The sequence below is a fragment of the Lates calcarifer genome, linkage group LG15, assembly GCF_001640805.2.
Source record: "Lates calcarifer isolate ASB-BC8 linkage group LG15, TLL_Latcal_v3, whole genome shotgun sequence".
In the NCBI taxonomy this organism is placed as follows: Eukaryota; Metazoa; Chordata; class Actinopteri; family Centropomidae; genus Lates; species Lates calcarifer.
In genome coordinates this window covers 3574562-3590341 of record NC_066847.1, presented here as the reverse complement: position 1 = coordinate 3590341, position 15780 = coordinate 3574562, and the positions used below count along the sequence as shown (strand labels likewise).

Here is a 15780-nt window from a genome sequence, read left to right as displayed (position 1 = left end):
AGAGAGAGCACAGAGTTAGTCTAAAAGTCGTGCTGTCTATCATGAAAAATGTAAACAAATCAACAGATTAAATTTCTGGGTTGCATTGTTAATTATTTTTGATTACCAGATATTTTGAATTTATGTTGATATTATAACCGTCTATATCTATTTTGGTTGTAGTCCATTTTTGTTGCTTAAATAATGCTTTAATTGAGAAAAAAGTAGCCATCATTTGTATTAATAATAATAAGATAACTTGGTGTCATCACTAAGAAGAGGTCAGATGAGACAGGAAATAGCGCATGGATAACATGTCAAAGTCATTTCATGTGTTATCACTGTGACACTGTGTAACACTCCCTCCCCTTAACCCTAAGCAACACAGTGCTAAATTACACATGAAAAGCCTAGAATGCAAAGACATAACACATGAAATGTTCTGAAAGTGGCATGCTATTTATACGCCATCTATGAGATCACGTTAAGCAGTCAGACGAGCAAACAGGTTATTGACATTGATGAGACATATTTACAAAGTTGAACTGATACCAAAACTGTCCATTTGAAACATCAGTCACTGTTTCTACTTCTTCTGACCTTTCATACTCTAGATATGCACACAGAGCTTCCCTGTGCATTGAGAGATTATTACCAATATTTCTAATTTCTCAACATTTTGATTTACTTCAGTACGTGTTTAAAAAGTGGTTCAGATAATCTGTTTAAACTGTTGGCTTGTTTACAGCTTATCTGATGGTCTGCTTGTGTCTCTTGTCCTGCCAGATTATGCTGCCAAAACTATGAAAATAAGACTCAGTTTGTAATAAACTTGAAGTTATTCTTCACAACTAGACATTTGGTAAATTACTTAAAATCTTCATCCCTAGACCAGAGTGTGAAAGTAGAATTATCTTTAATTCCCAAATAACCAACATTAGAAGCATTAAGAAGTGCAGCACTTGGTGTAAATAGTGTTGTGACGTTCTGTGATCACACAGCTCCATTTTCCCTGTTAATGAAGTGTGTTACACAACCAGGCCATGTTTATCTTCCACCTGATTGATCCTTTATAAGGCACTGATTACAACCAACTAATTACACAATGCCGAGGGGGAAGCAGAACACACACACAAACTTTAAGGAACCCACACAGAGTTAAAAGACCTAATTACAAAGAAAAAGAGGGCACACAAGGACACATTCAAACACACTGAAATGTATAAATAACACACATATATGGTTGCATGAAAAATACATTTACATACTGTGCACACACATTATCTACACCCATGCACAGATACACACATACACACCCAGGCATGGGTATAAATACACAGGTTCCCGGCCTCTTTCTCACACCCACACAAACACTAACACACACATTCCTGGATTCCAGCTCGCATCGGGTATGTTTACATGCCGCCATCACTTCGTGGTCTGGCGTGAGGCATCGAAAGTGATCAGAAACGGGACCAACAAAAGGCCGGGCCAAGCCCGAGAGTAAATAAGTAATAAATCTATCCCACATCAGCGGAACGTTTCACTGTAAACATGCTCTTAAAAACGAGCGTGTTGTGGCGTCCCGTGCTGATGGGAAGATGGCAGACATTCCTGCAGCTCTCCACAAGAAAGAGCTGCGATAGAAAAAGGCCTGTGAGTTTACGGGGGTTTGGCCGCTTTCACCCAGAGCATCTGGTGGCTTTAATCACAACAAAGCGCAATTAGTCAACGTCAGAGAGATGGAGAGGAGGCGAGATGAAGGGTTCTGTCCAGGATGTGCAACGTGTGAGAAAGACTGAGAGAGGAAGAGCGGGTGTTGTGCCAGAATTTGTATCATGCTAAAAATGTGTTTCCCTTGGGCCCTGTACAACGATATCATAATGAGGGAAATTAGCTCTGTAAATGCGTAGTACATTAATATCCAGTACACTGTAGACTGACAACTTACTCACAGAATCAATGGATGTGTGTGGTTGATCAGAAACAAGCATAATATGAGGAATCTAGGAGAAACTTAACTTTACCACTTAAAAGTTTGTGAAACGTTTTCAAAATGTTTGTTACTATTTGGAAAAGGACATATTGTTTTTTCCCCCATTGTGTTGAAATCAAGGCAGGAGCCAAACAAATTTCTGGCACAACAATGGACCTTTCCTGGTTTATTTTTCTTTTTACTGTGATTTTTCCTGTTTTAAAAAGTGGAACAGTTTCATATGAAGTTGAGAAATGCACATTAAAGCTGCATTATTCATTGTTTTAGACACTTGGGTTGGAGGGGAAACAAGTTCACAAATTCTTTGTGGCGTTAACACAAAGAAAAACACCTTTTATTTTACACATTTGATCCATTGTCACATATGTACCGACACATAAAGTTAAAAATTCTGCTTGGCACAAGATATTCCAGACTGTTTTCCTCATACAGCATCCACTTGGTTTGGAAATGTAGTCAATTTTCTATCAATCCAAACCAACTCACTAAATGTCATTAACGTCATTAATGTCTTTATAGTAGTTGAGATATACAGAGGTCTCAGAAGCCAGATCACAGCAATTTAATTAAAAAGAATCTTAAAATGAAAAACTTCGTCTTTGGTGCTCTCTGTTAATAGCTGACTAATGATGACTTTATCTGTTGCTTTGTTGTTAAAATCCGTCTCTGTCAAATATTCTGGTTGCTAGTTTGTGCCTCTGTGCCTCAGCAGATTCAAGAGGTCATACAAAAGCATAGCGATCATTTTACTGGTCAACATCAGGTCCATTTAATAGAGATGGAAAGAAGCTGGGATTTCTGGGGGAGTTTGAAACTGATCCCTGTCTCGCTTGTAAAAGTTGCACACTTAACTGGACGCATGCGAGGAGGTGAAATTGATCGTAGCAGAGTGGGTGTGAAATATATGCACAGCTCTCGGCCACCTGGAGGTGCATGAGAGAGTGTGTGTGTGTGCATGAAAATGTGTGACATCTAAGACACCATGCAGGTCCTACGCACCACTGAGAGCTGGAGGTAAAGCGAGGAGCAATAACCCCAATAACTTCTATGGCTCAAATTAGTGGTGCTTTTTTAAAAGAGGCCTCCCACACAGCTATCACCACGTTCACCACCGAAGACCCTAATTATCAGCTCTGAGAGCGCCGAGTTCACTCCAAAGACTGAACCTCATATGTCATCGACAGACAGATGGCCACGCCTCCCTCTTAAGAATGGGAACGCTATCATAAAAGGCCTTGATGACATAAAACAAAGCGATTGGCTTTGACATGGGAGGAGATTTTAGCTCATTTGGGGTTTTTCAAAAAAGGGAACCAGTTCTGAATTGATCCTGTGCTTTATGGCCTGCTTCCCCCTCTGCGCTAGGTCGCTGGATTTATTTCTGCGTCTGCACAGCAGGACATAAATCATCCTCGGACTCTCTTTCTTCTGCTCCCTCTTTCTTCTTCTCCCTCTCTTTCTCTCTCTCTCTCTGAAGCGAGGGATGTGGCTGTCTGCAGCGCAGAATCCGGCTCTCTCCCCTCCGGAAGAATTAGGCCCGCAGACATTACCACATTGTATTTTGCGGTGCATAGTTTTTCAAAAAGGGGGAACCAGTCCTGGCTCCACCACAGTCCCAGTCCTGCGGGCCCCTTGGGCCTCTTTCCCTCACTCTTTAATTAGATTAGCCGGGTCCCCAATCTGGCAACCCAGGGCTCCAATCTGGCAATCCGGCTACCTTTGCGGCAGCGCAATATCTGGTCTTAAGAGGAGGAAATGACCTAAATGTTGGTCAGCATGGTATTCTGTTACACCCAATGGTGTGCTGACAAAACGACTTGGGTAATGAAGACGTTAGAGGCGAAGGAGAGAGAAGGGAGAAGAAAAAGGATTTACAGCTGAGCTCTATGAAAAGTGCAGGGCCAACTGAAGGCTTGTGGTCGGAGCAGCCATTTTGGGAGGGAAACTGGCAGCTGAGGGAGCCATCGCAGGTCGGGTCAGTTCCAAAACAGCCAATTAGGTGCTCAGGGGCTGTTGCGTATCAATAAATATCACCCGAGCATGTCGCTACTTGGAGGCGTACACTTAATTTGCAATGAAAAGCAAAAGTGGATCTTTCAGTCATGATGATTGCTGAAGTCACTGAAATATTACAAGCCACTTTCTGTGTCTCTCCTCTGTCTACTCTTGTGCAAGTGCTTCAACATCTTCAAGTGTCTGAGCAGAAGGCTGTAAAATATCACAGCAGCATTGGAAAGGAAGTCGTCAAGCCAACTGATGACGCCAAAGTCAAAGCCAGGGGTTTGAGCAATTTAGGAGTCTGAGAATCTTACAGGACACCATATTTCTGTCAGTACATATGCTTAACTCACTGCCAAAGAGATGATTAAGAAATATAAAGAAAACACAAACTGAGTCTGTGCATAAAAAAGAGAAAAAAAAGTGAACAAGGATGGTCAAATGGTACAGAGCTCCCCACTGCGAAACACATGTGCGGACAAGACTAATCCAGCCATGTACTAAATTCCACAGCCAGCCATCTAGATGGGACGTGACAGTATAAAACAGAGGAGGACGTCTGGAGATTTCACTGACAGGAAGTGAGCGCTGTGAATGATTTGGCCTCATAAATCATTTTTCAGGGGGGGAGAGATGCAGGGAGCTTCCAAAACCCCAAGTCTTTTTCATGCACAACTGATGAGCTGATCCCTCAAAGGGTGCTGCTGAGAATGGTGGTGGTGGTGTGTGTGTATCCCAGCTCCCACGCTATGACACAAATCAAGATGTTATGGCAGGTCGCGATGACTAACTTGCTGTTGTTGTGTTTGAGGTTGCGTTGTGGAGAAAATAGTTACAATCCTTCACCATGGCCCGGAGGGAGCCGAGGCTCAGAGCTCAGGCCTGGTGAAGGGGGAGAGTCCTGAGTCAGTGAGACATGTTCATGGGAAAGATCAACTGGGGATTTGTCTCTACGGTACAGTTAGTCTTAGAATGTGTGTATGTGTGTGTGTGAAAGACGGTGAGAGAAAGAGGCAGCTGAGTTTGAGACAATGTTCACAGTGATTCAGATAAAATTGAAAACAAATTACTTTTTCTTTGTTTTGGCCTTCCATTTACACCAAGCTTCCATTTCCCACCCCTGGAAATTCATCTTTTTGAAAATTGGTTTCATGTTGTTATGTGGGCAGGAAAAGGAATTACAAGTCTTATTAAAGCTTTAATTATTGAGCATTCTAATGCCCTCAAAAAGATAAATAGATACTATCAATATACAAGGTGCGATCAAAAAGTTCCAAGACTGTTCCTGTTGTGAATGAACAGAGAGTGTGGATGGTAACGTGCATACAGCAGGTGTGAGAATAACTTTTCTGCATCTATATTCTGCGTTATGTTGCAAATCAACATTAGTCTCTGTGTTACACCTGCAGGTATGCATTTTGTGATTTCCCCATTGAGCAGAAGCAGCACTGTGTCGAGGTCTACAAAGATCTCCGTCAACAGACCTGGGATGACACAACTTTCATGTTTATGATCATCATTGGTGACAAGTTGGGTCTACAGCTACAACACAGAGACCAAACAGCAGTCTTTGTAGTGGAAGAGCTGCAGTCTCCAAAACTGAAGAAGGTGCATCACAACAGAACTTCCAGGGAGTCTCTACGGACGACTACAGATAAGTGGTCCTGCTGATAGGGGCATCAAATCAGAAAGCGCTTCCATGTGTCCTTATAAGGGGAAGGACAAACGATGCCTTCTGTCATTTAATTCAGAGGACTTATGGGTAATACTTCAACTTGTTTTACATTTCTGTCAATTCTGTTCAGTAGATACTGAACAAATGAGATACAACATGTTAATTTGTGAGATTTAGAACTTTGAACTTAGGACACAGCGAGGCTTGTTGTTTCTCTTTGCTTCTGGCCCTACTTCACTCATGGATCTGGCAGTAGTATCCACCTTTTCATCAAACTACTGGAAAGAGAAGGAATAATCTTATTTTAAGTTTAGGTCTTACAGGTTTAAATTGGATCACAATTGTCTGATATAACTATCAACCACTTACAGAGAATAGGTATATTTATTAATATGTTAAAGTTGTACATTACTTTAGAATGATTGAAGATCTGCCTGGTCAGTATGTAACATCCTCAGAGGAGTGTATGCTCACATTTGCGTGTCTGTGCTGAAGCCCATCACTGTTTGTGTGGGTGTGAGCTGTAATGGATGTATGTCCTGTCTCGCCCGCTGGAGGTGGGCTTGATTGAATGGCGCCGGAGGAGCTGAGGAGCAAGAAAAAAGCAGCCAGGATGGATGCAGAGAGGAGACGCTGTGCTGAGCTCTGATGATATTTCATCGTCTGAATCACGAACAGAGCTGCAACATGGCTGTCAGCATGATGGAGATCCTATCGAGGAGGGGGGTGAGCTTGCAGAACCAACGGCCAAATCCACAGCTGCTTCCAACTAACTCTCAGTTTCAGCTCGATTCAATGAACTTTATTGGCATCAAAGTAAAAAGAAGTATTTCTCAATTCAAGATAAGACATCAGTCTTTTTTCTTGTTTACTAAATCTCATTCAGTAGCTGATGGGTGCACGTTCTGTTTTCTCTTTCCATTTCTTGCTTGTTTGCCCCATTAAAATTTATTTTTTTGTCTTTTTTTATCTGTCTTTCTCTCCAGTTTTATGTTGTCTTCCTGCTTTCCTTGCCTCATTCTTATCTTTGTTTTCCATTTTTGCTTCCTTATTTTCTTCCTTCCTCTCTTTTTTTCTTGCCATCTTCCATCAGTTTTTATGGTCATTTTTTCCATTCTTTTTTTCTTTCCACTGCTCTCTTCCTTCCTTCCGATTTTTGTGGCCTTCTACCTCTTTATTTCTATTTTTCCTTCTTTCCCTCCTTTCTTCTTTCTTTCCATTTTTTTTACTTTTTTAACTTCTTTCCATCTGTTCTTGTCTTTTCTTTCCATTGCACTCCTTCCTCTCATCTTCCTTCCTAACTTCCCTCCATTTTTGTTTCCTTTATTTTCCCTTCCATTTTTGACTTCCCTTCTTTGCTTCCCTCTTTTTTTTGCTTTCTTGCATCTGCTTTCATGATCCTTTCCTTTCCTCTCTTTCCCTCCTTCTTCTTTTCTTCATTTTCCGTTCATTTTTCATCCCTTCCTTCCCTCCTTTTCTCATGTCTCCTCTCTAATTTCTCCACAGTTTCATTTCATACAGTATAAATAAAAGTTTTTCACATTCTTTTTTCACTACACCACAATGTGAGCACTTAACTCCTCATACTGTCCCATTTTACCAGACACACATTCACATCCACAGATGATGAGTCATTCCTCCTCCTCTCCACCTATGATGGAGCACCCATTAACCCACAGCACCCAGCCGCCTCCAAACACAAATAATCAGAGCTGATGTGCGATTGCGTCCTCCCACTGCCATAATTGTAGATAATTATTGGACCTAATTTGGACCAATTCCCTTTATTACTAAACTCTGTTACATCCAATCCACCCCTTTGGCTCTGGTAATGTAGACAAGGTTTGGATCTCAGTCCTGCTGAGTGATGAAGTCTGCAAAGATGACTGGGGACCATTAGATTAGAGAGCAAAAAACATTTTAACTTGTGATGTTAGATATTGTAGTGGATTACATTATTCAGGTACTCTACTGAAAGGCTCCATTACCTTTTCTATTGATTTGTCATTTATGTTAACATTGACCATGTGTCATGTAAAATGGGTTGGTTTTTAGCCCTTTCAGCTCATTGTTTTGGTTTTACTGTATATTCACTGTTTTGGTTCAGTCCTGCTGCTCTCACCAACTTCCTCCACTTCATTATACTAAAGCTTCCAACCACGTTTGATCACTTTTAATCTTTCCTTACTATACTGAATCTGAATCTTGCTGCTGCTCACAGGCATTACCTCTGTGGTAAAGAAAAACCTTTATTTCAGGCTACTGAATGAAACCCTGCCTTCATCTGCAGCGAGCTGTGGCAGATCTTCACAACATCGACACTCAACACCAGGTTGCCTGCCACACAGTTGTGGTTCACCACAGCACCACCATGGGCCCCGGGGCCTGTCCACATTTACACACCATGGGGAGCGTCAGATGAAGCTTCACACTGACTCTAACCGAATCTCCATTTCCAGCAGGTTGTTTCAGACATAGCTGTCAGCGAGAGATCCCATGTCCTGCTGAGTCTCATTTATAAGGCGAGCCTCAGCTGTGTGTGGACCAGTGACAGCTCGGAGGGGGAGAAATGTGGAATTCATTTCACCCTTAGGAGCGGTCAGCTTGTGGGGATGGAGGAAATATGTAGGAGTTGGGGTGGGGGGGTGCAGCATAAAAAAAAAAAAATACAATAGAGAGAAATCTGCCAGTTTCTACTGTTTTATGGTAATTGAACACCAACACGCAAGACTGAATGAAAGCTGTTCCACCACAGTGTTGATCTCTGTCATCTTTTCTTAATCATGGGGTTATCCAGTAACATTTGTGTATTTGTTTTCCAGGGCAAACCTGATTTACACTCAGAGCATTTTTGTTGCCTTCAAGTCCTGTTGGGAACACTAACATCATGCAGTAAAAGCACACAAAAAAGGTAGTATTTTATATATTTCTTTATAGTGACCAAAAGTGCCATTAAAAATCCCCAGATTTACACCCAGCTTAATGTTGTTAGCATTTTAAAACTCAGCTTGGAGAAAATTTAGATTTAGGGACACTTAAACAAAATCCAGGAGTGCATATGGAAGCCACGTTAACAATTATTAATTTAATATGTAATTTTAAATGAATTTCTGAAAAACTGCTGTTGTTTGGCAATCTGCAAAGAATTTGTAAAGTTATGTCTCTATTTCTCTTTGTTTGACTTGTCATGATTCTTATTTTTATTAATCAAATCAAAGTATCAAGCCAATCTGCAACTAATAAAGATAGATGAGCCACATTCAGATTTTCTGTTTCACAGTAAATGTCCTAATTATTCACCACATAACCAGTTTTACTTAAAATCACCAAAATCAAAAATACTGGGTGTGAAAAAAGTATTGCATACACTCCAAAGGTGTTGAAATGTGAGGTAACAGCATCACAGTTTCAGTGCAATATAAAAAGAACTAGAATGGCTGTAGGGTGGTGGGTAGGATAACCCTGTTCATACTCAAAACAGCATTAGTGTCAGTGGTATCAGTGTTTTGGAAATCATTCCAACCAGCCCTAAAATCAAATAATATGTCAAACTGCAAACTTAGCAAAAGCAACTTCAGATATAAGCTGATCCTGAAAAAGGGAAAGCCTCACACTCATAACACCAATGTATTCATTCCAACTAATAAAGATCTAAAAAAAAGTCCAGCACTCACCTGAAGGCATTTACATCCACTGGAGCAGGTGTTACAAATCAAGGCCATCAACTCAAGAGGTCAGTCTGAGGGAGATGTGAGAGTTAGTTAACACAATCAAGAAATCAAAGTATAAACCAAAAAAAAAAAAAAAAAAAAAAAAAAAAAAAAAAAAAAAAAATGCAGGACAATAGTCAAAATAGAAAACATGCTACACAAATAAATAAATAAACCTTTACATTTGTATTTGATTTTGCTGTTCAGTGTGCAATGTTTTTTTATGTTTCCCCCAGTTTTTTAATGGGATATAATAGACATAAACAGTGCATAGGAATTGCATATATACAGTTAATTTGCACAAAAACTAATTTAATCTCTGTGTTTACATTTTTCTAAACTCAATCCAGAAGCACTTGAAGGCAGCACAGAACCTAATATGATTGTGAATTAGATCAGCCACCTATCACAGACCAAGTCCTCCACTGATGCAATCCCCAGCAATTTAGGTGCTTTTTTCAAGAGCATCATGGTGTTGGATGAGAAAAGTATGTGAGAGGGATATGTGTTATTAAATTTCCTCCTCTTGGATGGATTTTCCCAGACTGACTCTGTATCTAAACCTCCTCCAGACCACCAAAATTGCAGCTTTCTCCGATTTTTTGTGTGTGAACTCATTTTACTACACACTGACATCACTCTACATGTTTACACTGCAGCTTATCTGCGCTGTGATCTCACAACAATTGTCTCAACATCCATCTGTTACTGCAGTTTGATGAATCTTTAGGGAAAGTGTAATCTGAATTTTATAGCTCTTTCTATTGCTGTAATTGTGGCTTTATGTGAGACAACAAACTTGCATACAATTGCTTACATTTGGTGGTTAGACTGTTGAGTATTTGTTTTAAATCCACCATGAAATTCAGAAGTAATCTCCACCAGATGGCACTATTGTCCACAGATGTGGCCCTCTGAAGTCATGTGACATTTGTTGGATGCTCTGCAAATGTTTATATTGCATTTGCATTGCTAGAATTGGTGGGAATCCATGGATATTGAACCCTGACAGCTATTGTGTTATGGCTTTAACTGCAGCAACACAAACAGATGCTGAATCCTACTGATGTCCAACATAGTGAATTTTATACTCCAAGATACCAGACATTGTGGATTTGTAGTGACTTCACAAGGTCAAATTCCTGAACACCTTCCCTCCTGTATTCATGACTGCATTATTGTACTTGGCATCCCACCTCATGGAGCTTCCTGACGCGTCCAAAGTCCTCATATTCTTAGTCTGCTCTCTTGACCCCCTCGCTGTGTTTGTTTTCTAGTTTCCAGGAAGAAGAGCTTTCTTGTGGTTTCTCTCCGTGTGCCCTGTGTTAGGCGTTGCTGGCATGAATGTGCCGCTTTTATTGTGATCCACATTTGGGAATCCTTTAGCCAGGATGAACTGGGACACAGAAGTAAATTTAGGGTTGTCACATCCATTCACACACAGAAAACCTATGAGTTAATGTGCTTGTATGAAAAAAACACACACACCTAGTCGTGAGTACAGGCTCCATTATAAAACCAAGGCCGTAATCAGAGCTGTGGTCGGCTGGTCAGGGTGACGACGTGCTGTCTGCGCCTGGCAGACCTACAGACGGTCAAACTGTGGGATCTGGCTTTGGTCTTCCTCTCCACAGTACCAGAAGTGGCGCTATCTAAACAGGACCTGGTCTGAGGTATCAGCCAAGGCTCATGGCTCTGGTTAGCATTAAGCTAGCTGGACTCAGACAGAACTGAACCATCTGCCAGCACCTCCAGCCGCAGCATTAGAGGTTAATCACAGGCTGAGGAAATTAAAAAGAGGCAGATTATTTTCTCCTAAATTGTAAAACTCCTCCAAAATATTGCATGTGTGGTCTTTTATGCCTGTGTTAGAGATTTGACAGTAAAGTGATGACAGGAAATGAGGGCAGAGTGAGGGAGATGGGGAACGACATGCAGCAGAGGTCTCTATCCAGACTGTAATTGCGGATGTTGTGGTTTTTGCCAGGCATTGTTTTCCCTGTCTACACTTAAATCCAAGACTTGATTTCTCTAACCACTTGGGAAAACATCTTCAAAAGCTTTAGCATGGATGACCTTCATCATAAAAGGACACCAAATTACCAGATCAGGGAGACAAACACAATTGAGGCCAGTGAAAACCTATTTATGTTCCCTCTCTTTGTCTTTTTTGTTAAGACACTATGATTTTACACTCAAAATAAACTTACTTACAGACTTTTATAAAGAGAATAGACAAATCATGACCAGCCTATTGTTCAAAGCCCTTCCCCTCCAATCAAGTATTTATATAGTGTCAATATTAAGCTTTAAGTGGCCTTAAATAAGCTACTTTTACAAACACTATAATCACTGTAGTTAGATCACATCTCACATCAACAAATTAATAATTACTGTTGCAGCACATTAAAAAGCTTATTTTTTTAAATATAGATTTGATATCAAACTTACCAAAACAATAGTCAGCAGGTACAGTTGCGGAGTCCTTTTCCCGTGTGAACAGAACACCAAGTCCAATATGGCCCCCTGGTGGAGAAAGAATGTCTACCAATCACACTACGCCAGAGTTATTACCCACTCTGTCCACCAGATGTCACTATACTCAAAGACATGAACACCTTCAAGCCTTCATCACCAGTCTCACAGCTAATAACCAGTAAAGGTAACAATACTTAAAATATCCTTCCATCTACACCTGACTTGTCTTTCCCAGAGTTTATCAGTGAACTTTCCCACAGTCACTCCCATTCTTTCAAAATAACCTGCAAACTTCTTGAATTTACTGCCTCACCTGAATCACTTTGACCTTTCCGCACATGGTTTCTGTATTCTGTATTCCTGCCTGTCAAAGAAAAGAGAGAAAAAAAAGGAAACATCCGCTTTTCTTGACCAAGGAAATTCCATGGTGACAAGACAACACTGGGTCCCAAGAGGGTAGAGACGATGCAACATGTCAGTTATAGTGGAAATTCATCAGTATACGACATGGCTACATTAAGACATGGACAACTTTGACATGCCAGCAATTAATAACAGCACCTAAACTAAAAACTAAAAAATACCAGTATGCAAAAAGCTGTAGGTTATTTTGACTCTATTCCACATACACCATGTATCAGTCTGCAGCTTAAAACAGTCCCCAACAAATGCATTATTTCCTGTTGTAAATAAATGAAAATAAATTTATGACCTACATCTAAAGTAGAAAGCAATGGGCTTGGGGCTTGAAGTCACAGTCAATGACAATAATAAAAAATGTAGAACACACTGGTCTTATCCTTTAACATGGCACACCCAGAGGTACAGTAAAGAGGGAATGAGATCCACTGAAGAGAGAATAAAGGTGGAGAAGGTGGAGTAAACATACAGATGCAAATTCAGAGGAGAAACCCAACTGAGCGAATAAAAAACACGACAAATGCAGCCTCCTGCAAACACTTAACACTTTCAGTTGCTTGCAGCACTCATCACATTTCACTGTGGGTTACAATCTCCAGCAAAATCCCTGAAATATAAGTATATGTTGTGAGGAGTTCATTACAGGAATCTGAATGTAAAGACGGAGCTTCTCTCGCCTGAGGCGCCTCTCTATCAACAGCTGGAATTCCACTGAGCTGCAGAGGACGGAGAAATGCAGGAAACTGGAGATGCCCTGGAAGTGTGAGAGGTATACACAAAGCGACGAGGCCTTTGTTGCCATCTTAGGAATGTTCCGGTATCAACACTTTCAAAGACTATTTGATGTCCAAGGCTGTTTTTCCTATCACCTGTGACAAATACATGATCCTGAGGTTTTCACATATAAGAACAGAGTCATAAATGTGTTTTTTATATTTCCTGAAATTTTCATTTTAATATATGAACATTTTGTTGTGCTTCATCACCAGAGATGGAAGATGTAAAAATACATTCATTCAATTACTGCAATTCACTACATGTTTGTTGTATTTTACTTGCATTATTTCAGTTTGACTTGATAACTTGATAACCTCCAGTGACCAAGACTCTATGAATGTGACAGTTGGGGCCTCACTTCTGGAGTAAAAGTGTGACACGTAAAATCAACCTGGCAGACAACATCACATCGCTCTCTCTTCCCGCCATTAAGTTGCTAAGGTTAAGTTGCTGCAGTCTGGTGGTATTAGAGCTGGTTCACTGCAGGAAACAGGAGCCTTGTCTGTGCTGAGCCGCTTCATTAAGGGCTTCAGTGATGCATGAGCTCACAGACAGACAGACAACCAGACCTGCATCCAAACTTCAGCGTGATATTCAATTGGTTTCTTCCAGCACACCTGAATATACATTACCTCATTATAAGCAGCTGAGGTGCATATGAGACACTCCACATACTGAGCATCTGTCGCTGCTGTTGGGGTCTAATCTGTGATTCTAGGGGGGCGATGGGAAGATCTGAATACTTTCTGAACATTCCCTGAAAAGAGCACAGGCACAGTAGAATATGAAAAACACATCTTTATTTCTTTGAATAAGCAGTTTAAATGAAATACAAAAAATATAAAGCGCCCTCTTATTACATATTAACGTTTCAGTCATTAACAGCTTTTTCCAATGGTAAAAGCAGTAGTTATGACACAGTACAGTAGTTTTAAGTGTTATCATTAATTATTATCGTTGTGTATATCGTACCTCACTTCACTGATAAACCATTTGGCAGCTTTTTGTCCTCTGTTCGTTCTCACCAAACCTTTATTTAAGTCCCTATGGATGCTGTCAGTATCAAGGAATATAAACTGTTGTCGTTTCGCTCTGGCCTGGTTCATGGTCACACCAACTGATTTCAAATGAACCAAGTGAGCATGAAGCCAACAAGGTTTTTGCAAAAAGCGGTCATCCTGTGATCATCAGTACTACGCAGATCCTCGTGTGGAAAACTATTGATGACTGACAACAAGTAGTGTTGCACTTCTTATGTTGCTTATGTGTTTATTGATCACTAGATGGGGAAAGTTTAATGAAAGCAGCTCATGAGTAGCATTATGCAGCATCACTAAAAGTGAGGATATCTGTGCCTCTGCTGCTTCAATTTTGATCATTCTATTTTTAAGTCTGTCTCTCAAAAGTCCCTAAACTTCATGGAAGTGCAAGATGTAATCATGGGAGTATCCCTTTATCCTTGCTGTAGTTGACAATGAGATGGATGTAGAGTAGAAAAAAACCTAACCGTCTCATTCCTGCAGCATTCATGAGTCAAGTTGAGGGGATTTTCTGTTGGTGCTGCTCATGCCTGCAGAAGCTGTCCCACCAGGGCGGGGCTCCTCTCCCGGATGAGGGCTGAAGTGATTTCTGCGACCCTCAACACTGACCTCTCCCAGCGCTCGGTGTCCTGAGAGAGAGGAAGGGGGGGGGGGGTCAATTACAGACAGACACGATAGCAACATGCCGCCTCGCTTATTATGTCAGTTCATAGTAAGATCCTGCAGTAACAAACTAAGACATCCCCACAGAGGTTCACATTTGTTCACGTTTATGCTCTCTCACTAGTCACGACTCTGTTTGAGTCATCTGAATGTTTGTGCAACCGCTTCAGTTTATGGTACTGCCAGCAGCATCCAGTTAGCGTTAGCAGCCAGTTCAAACCAGCAGGACACAAAGCTAAACCATACCCATGTTGTTCCACTTGTAGTAATGGCAAAAGTAAGTAACAGACCTGTGAGAGAAGGAGTCACAACATCAATGGTTTGGCTTTACTCTAAGCTGCACAAACATCACTGACAAAAGCTTAAAAGGGAAGTCTGTGATGTTTCAAATTTAGCATTAGCTGCCACTTTCTTTAAAAATGATGAGTGACACTCATAAAATTGTCCTGGATGCTGAACTTCCCGCAAGGATGTTTCCTGACAAGAGAAAAATTCCCTAGATCCTTTCATGTTCTCATGTCCTGACACCTGCAGTGTCAGCTGTAAGGTCAAATAAACACAGCACGATTTGAATGGCAATCTGAATTCACCGCATATAATTTGACTGCAAGAATCACAAATTCTGGTGGAGGATTTTTCGTGACTCCCATGTTTTTTTACGGCTTGTTCAATCAACAGACGGAAGCAATTTTCCAAAGGAGGGGAAAGAAAAATGCCGCAGAATGAAGGCACTTTAACTTTTTCACAAATTTGTGTTAATGTCAAGACTTCTGAAGCTTGCAAACCAATAAGGTCTGCTTTGAGATATATGGTGCATGATATTGGACAGATCTACGCTAAACCGCACATTGAGACAAAAGGAGGCCATACATTCTCTTATTTGCTAAGTGTGTGTGTGTTTTTTTAAAGGCAAACTCCACTATTGTGGTTGTTTTGCTTTCGTGATTCCTCTCTTCTGTATCTCTTTCTTCTTTTTTCTCCACAAACCGCCTGCACAATGCACATTTAATGGTTTTCACTCCCCTGACTCCATTCCTCAGGCTG

The 15780-nt window shown here is 40.8% G+C and overlaps 1 protein-coding gene across 2 annotated transcripts in view; it reads right to left on the bottom strand.

The window, feature by feature from the left end:
• Window positions 1–9198: 9198 nt before the first annotated feature.
• Window positions 9199–15780, bottom strand: part of crppa (CDP-L-ribitol pyrophosphorylase A) — a 46968-nt gene continuing 40386 nt past the window's right edge. The window contains exons 10-16 of one of the 2 annotated variants that reach the window (XR_001960901.2): window positions 14541–14702; window positions 13666–13790; window positions 12150–12200; window positions 11810–11884; window positions 10847–11139; window positions 10555–10754; window positions 9199–9387 (exon numbers count right to left, since the gene is read on the bottom strand). Coding sequence is in view for 1 of the 2 variants with exons in the window: in XM_018676126.2 (XP_018531642.1) it covers window positions 14598–14702 (105 nt within the window). In the remaining variant the exon portion in view is untranslated. Of the gene's footprint in view, window positions 9388–10554; window positions 10755–10846; window positions 11140–11809; window positions 11885–12149; window positions 12201–13665; window positions 13791–13816; window positions 14703–15780 lie in introns of those variants that run through there. The other variant, XM_018676126.2, reaches the window with a different exon arrangement.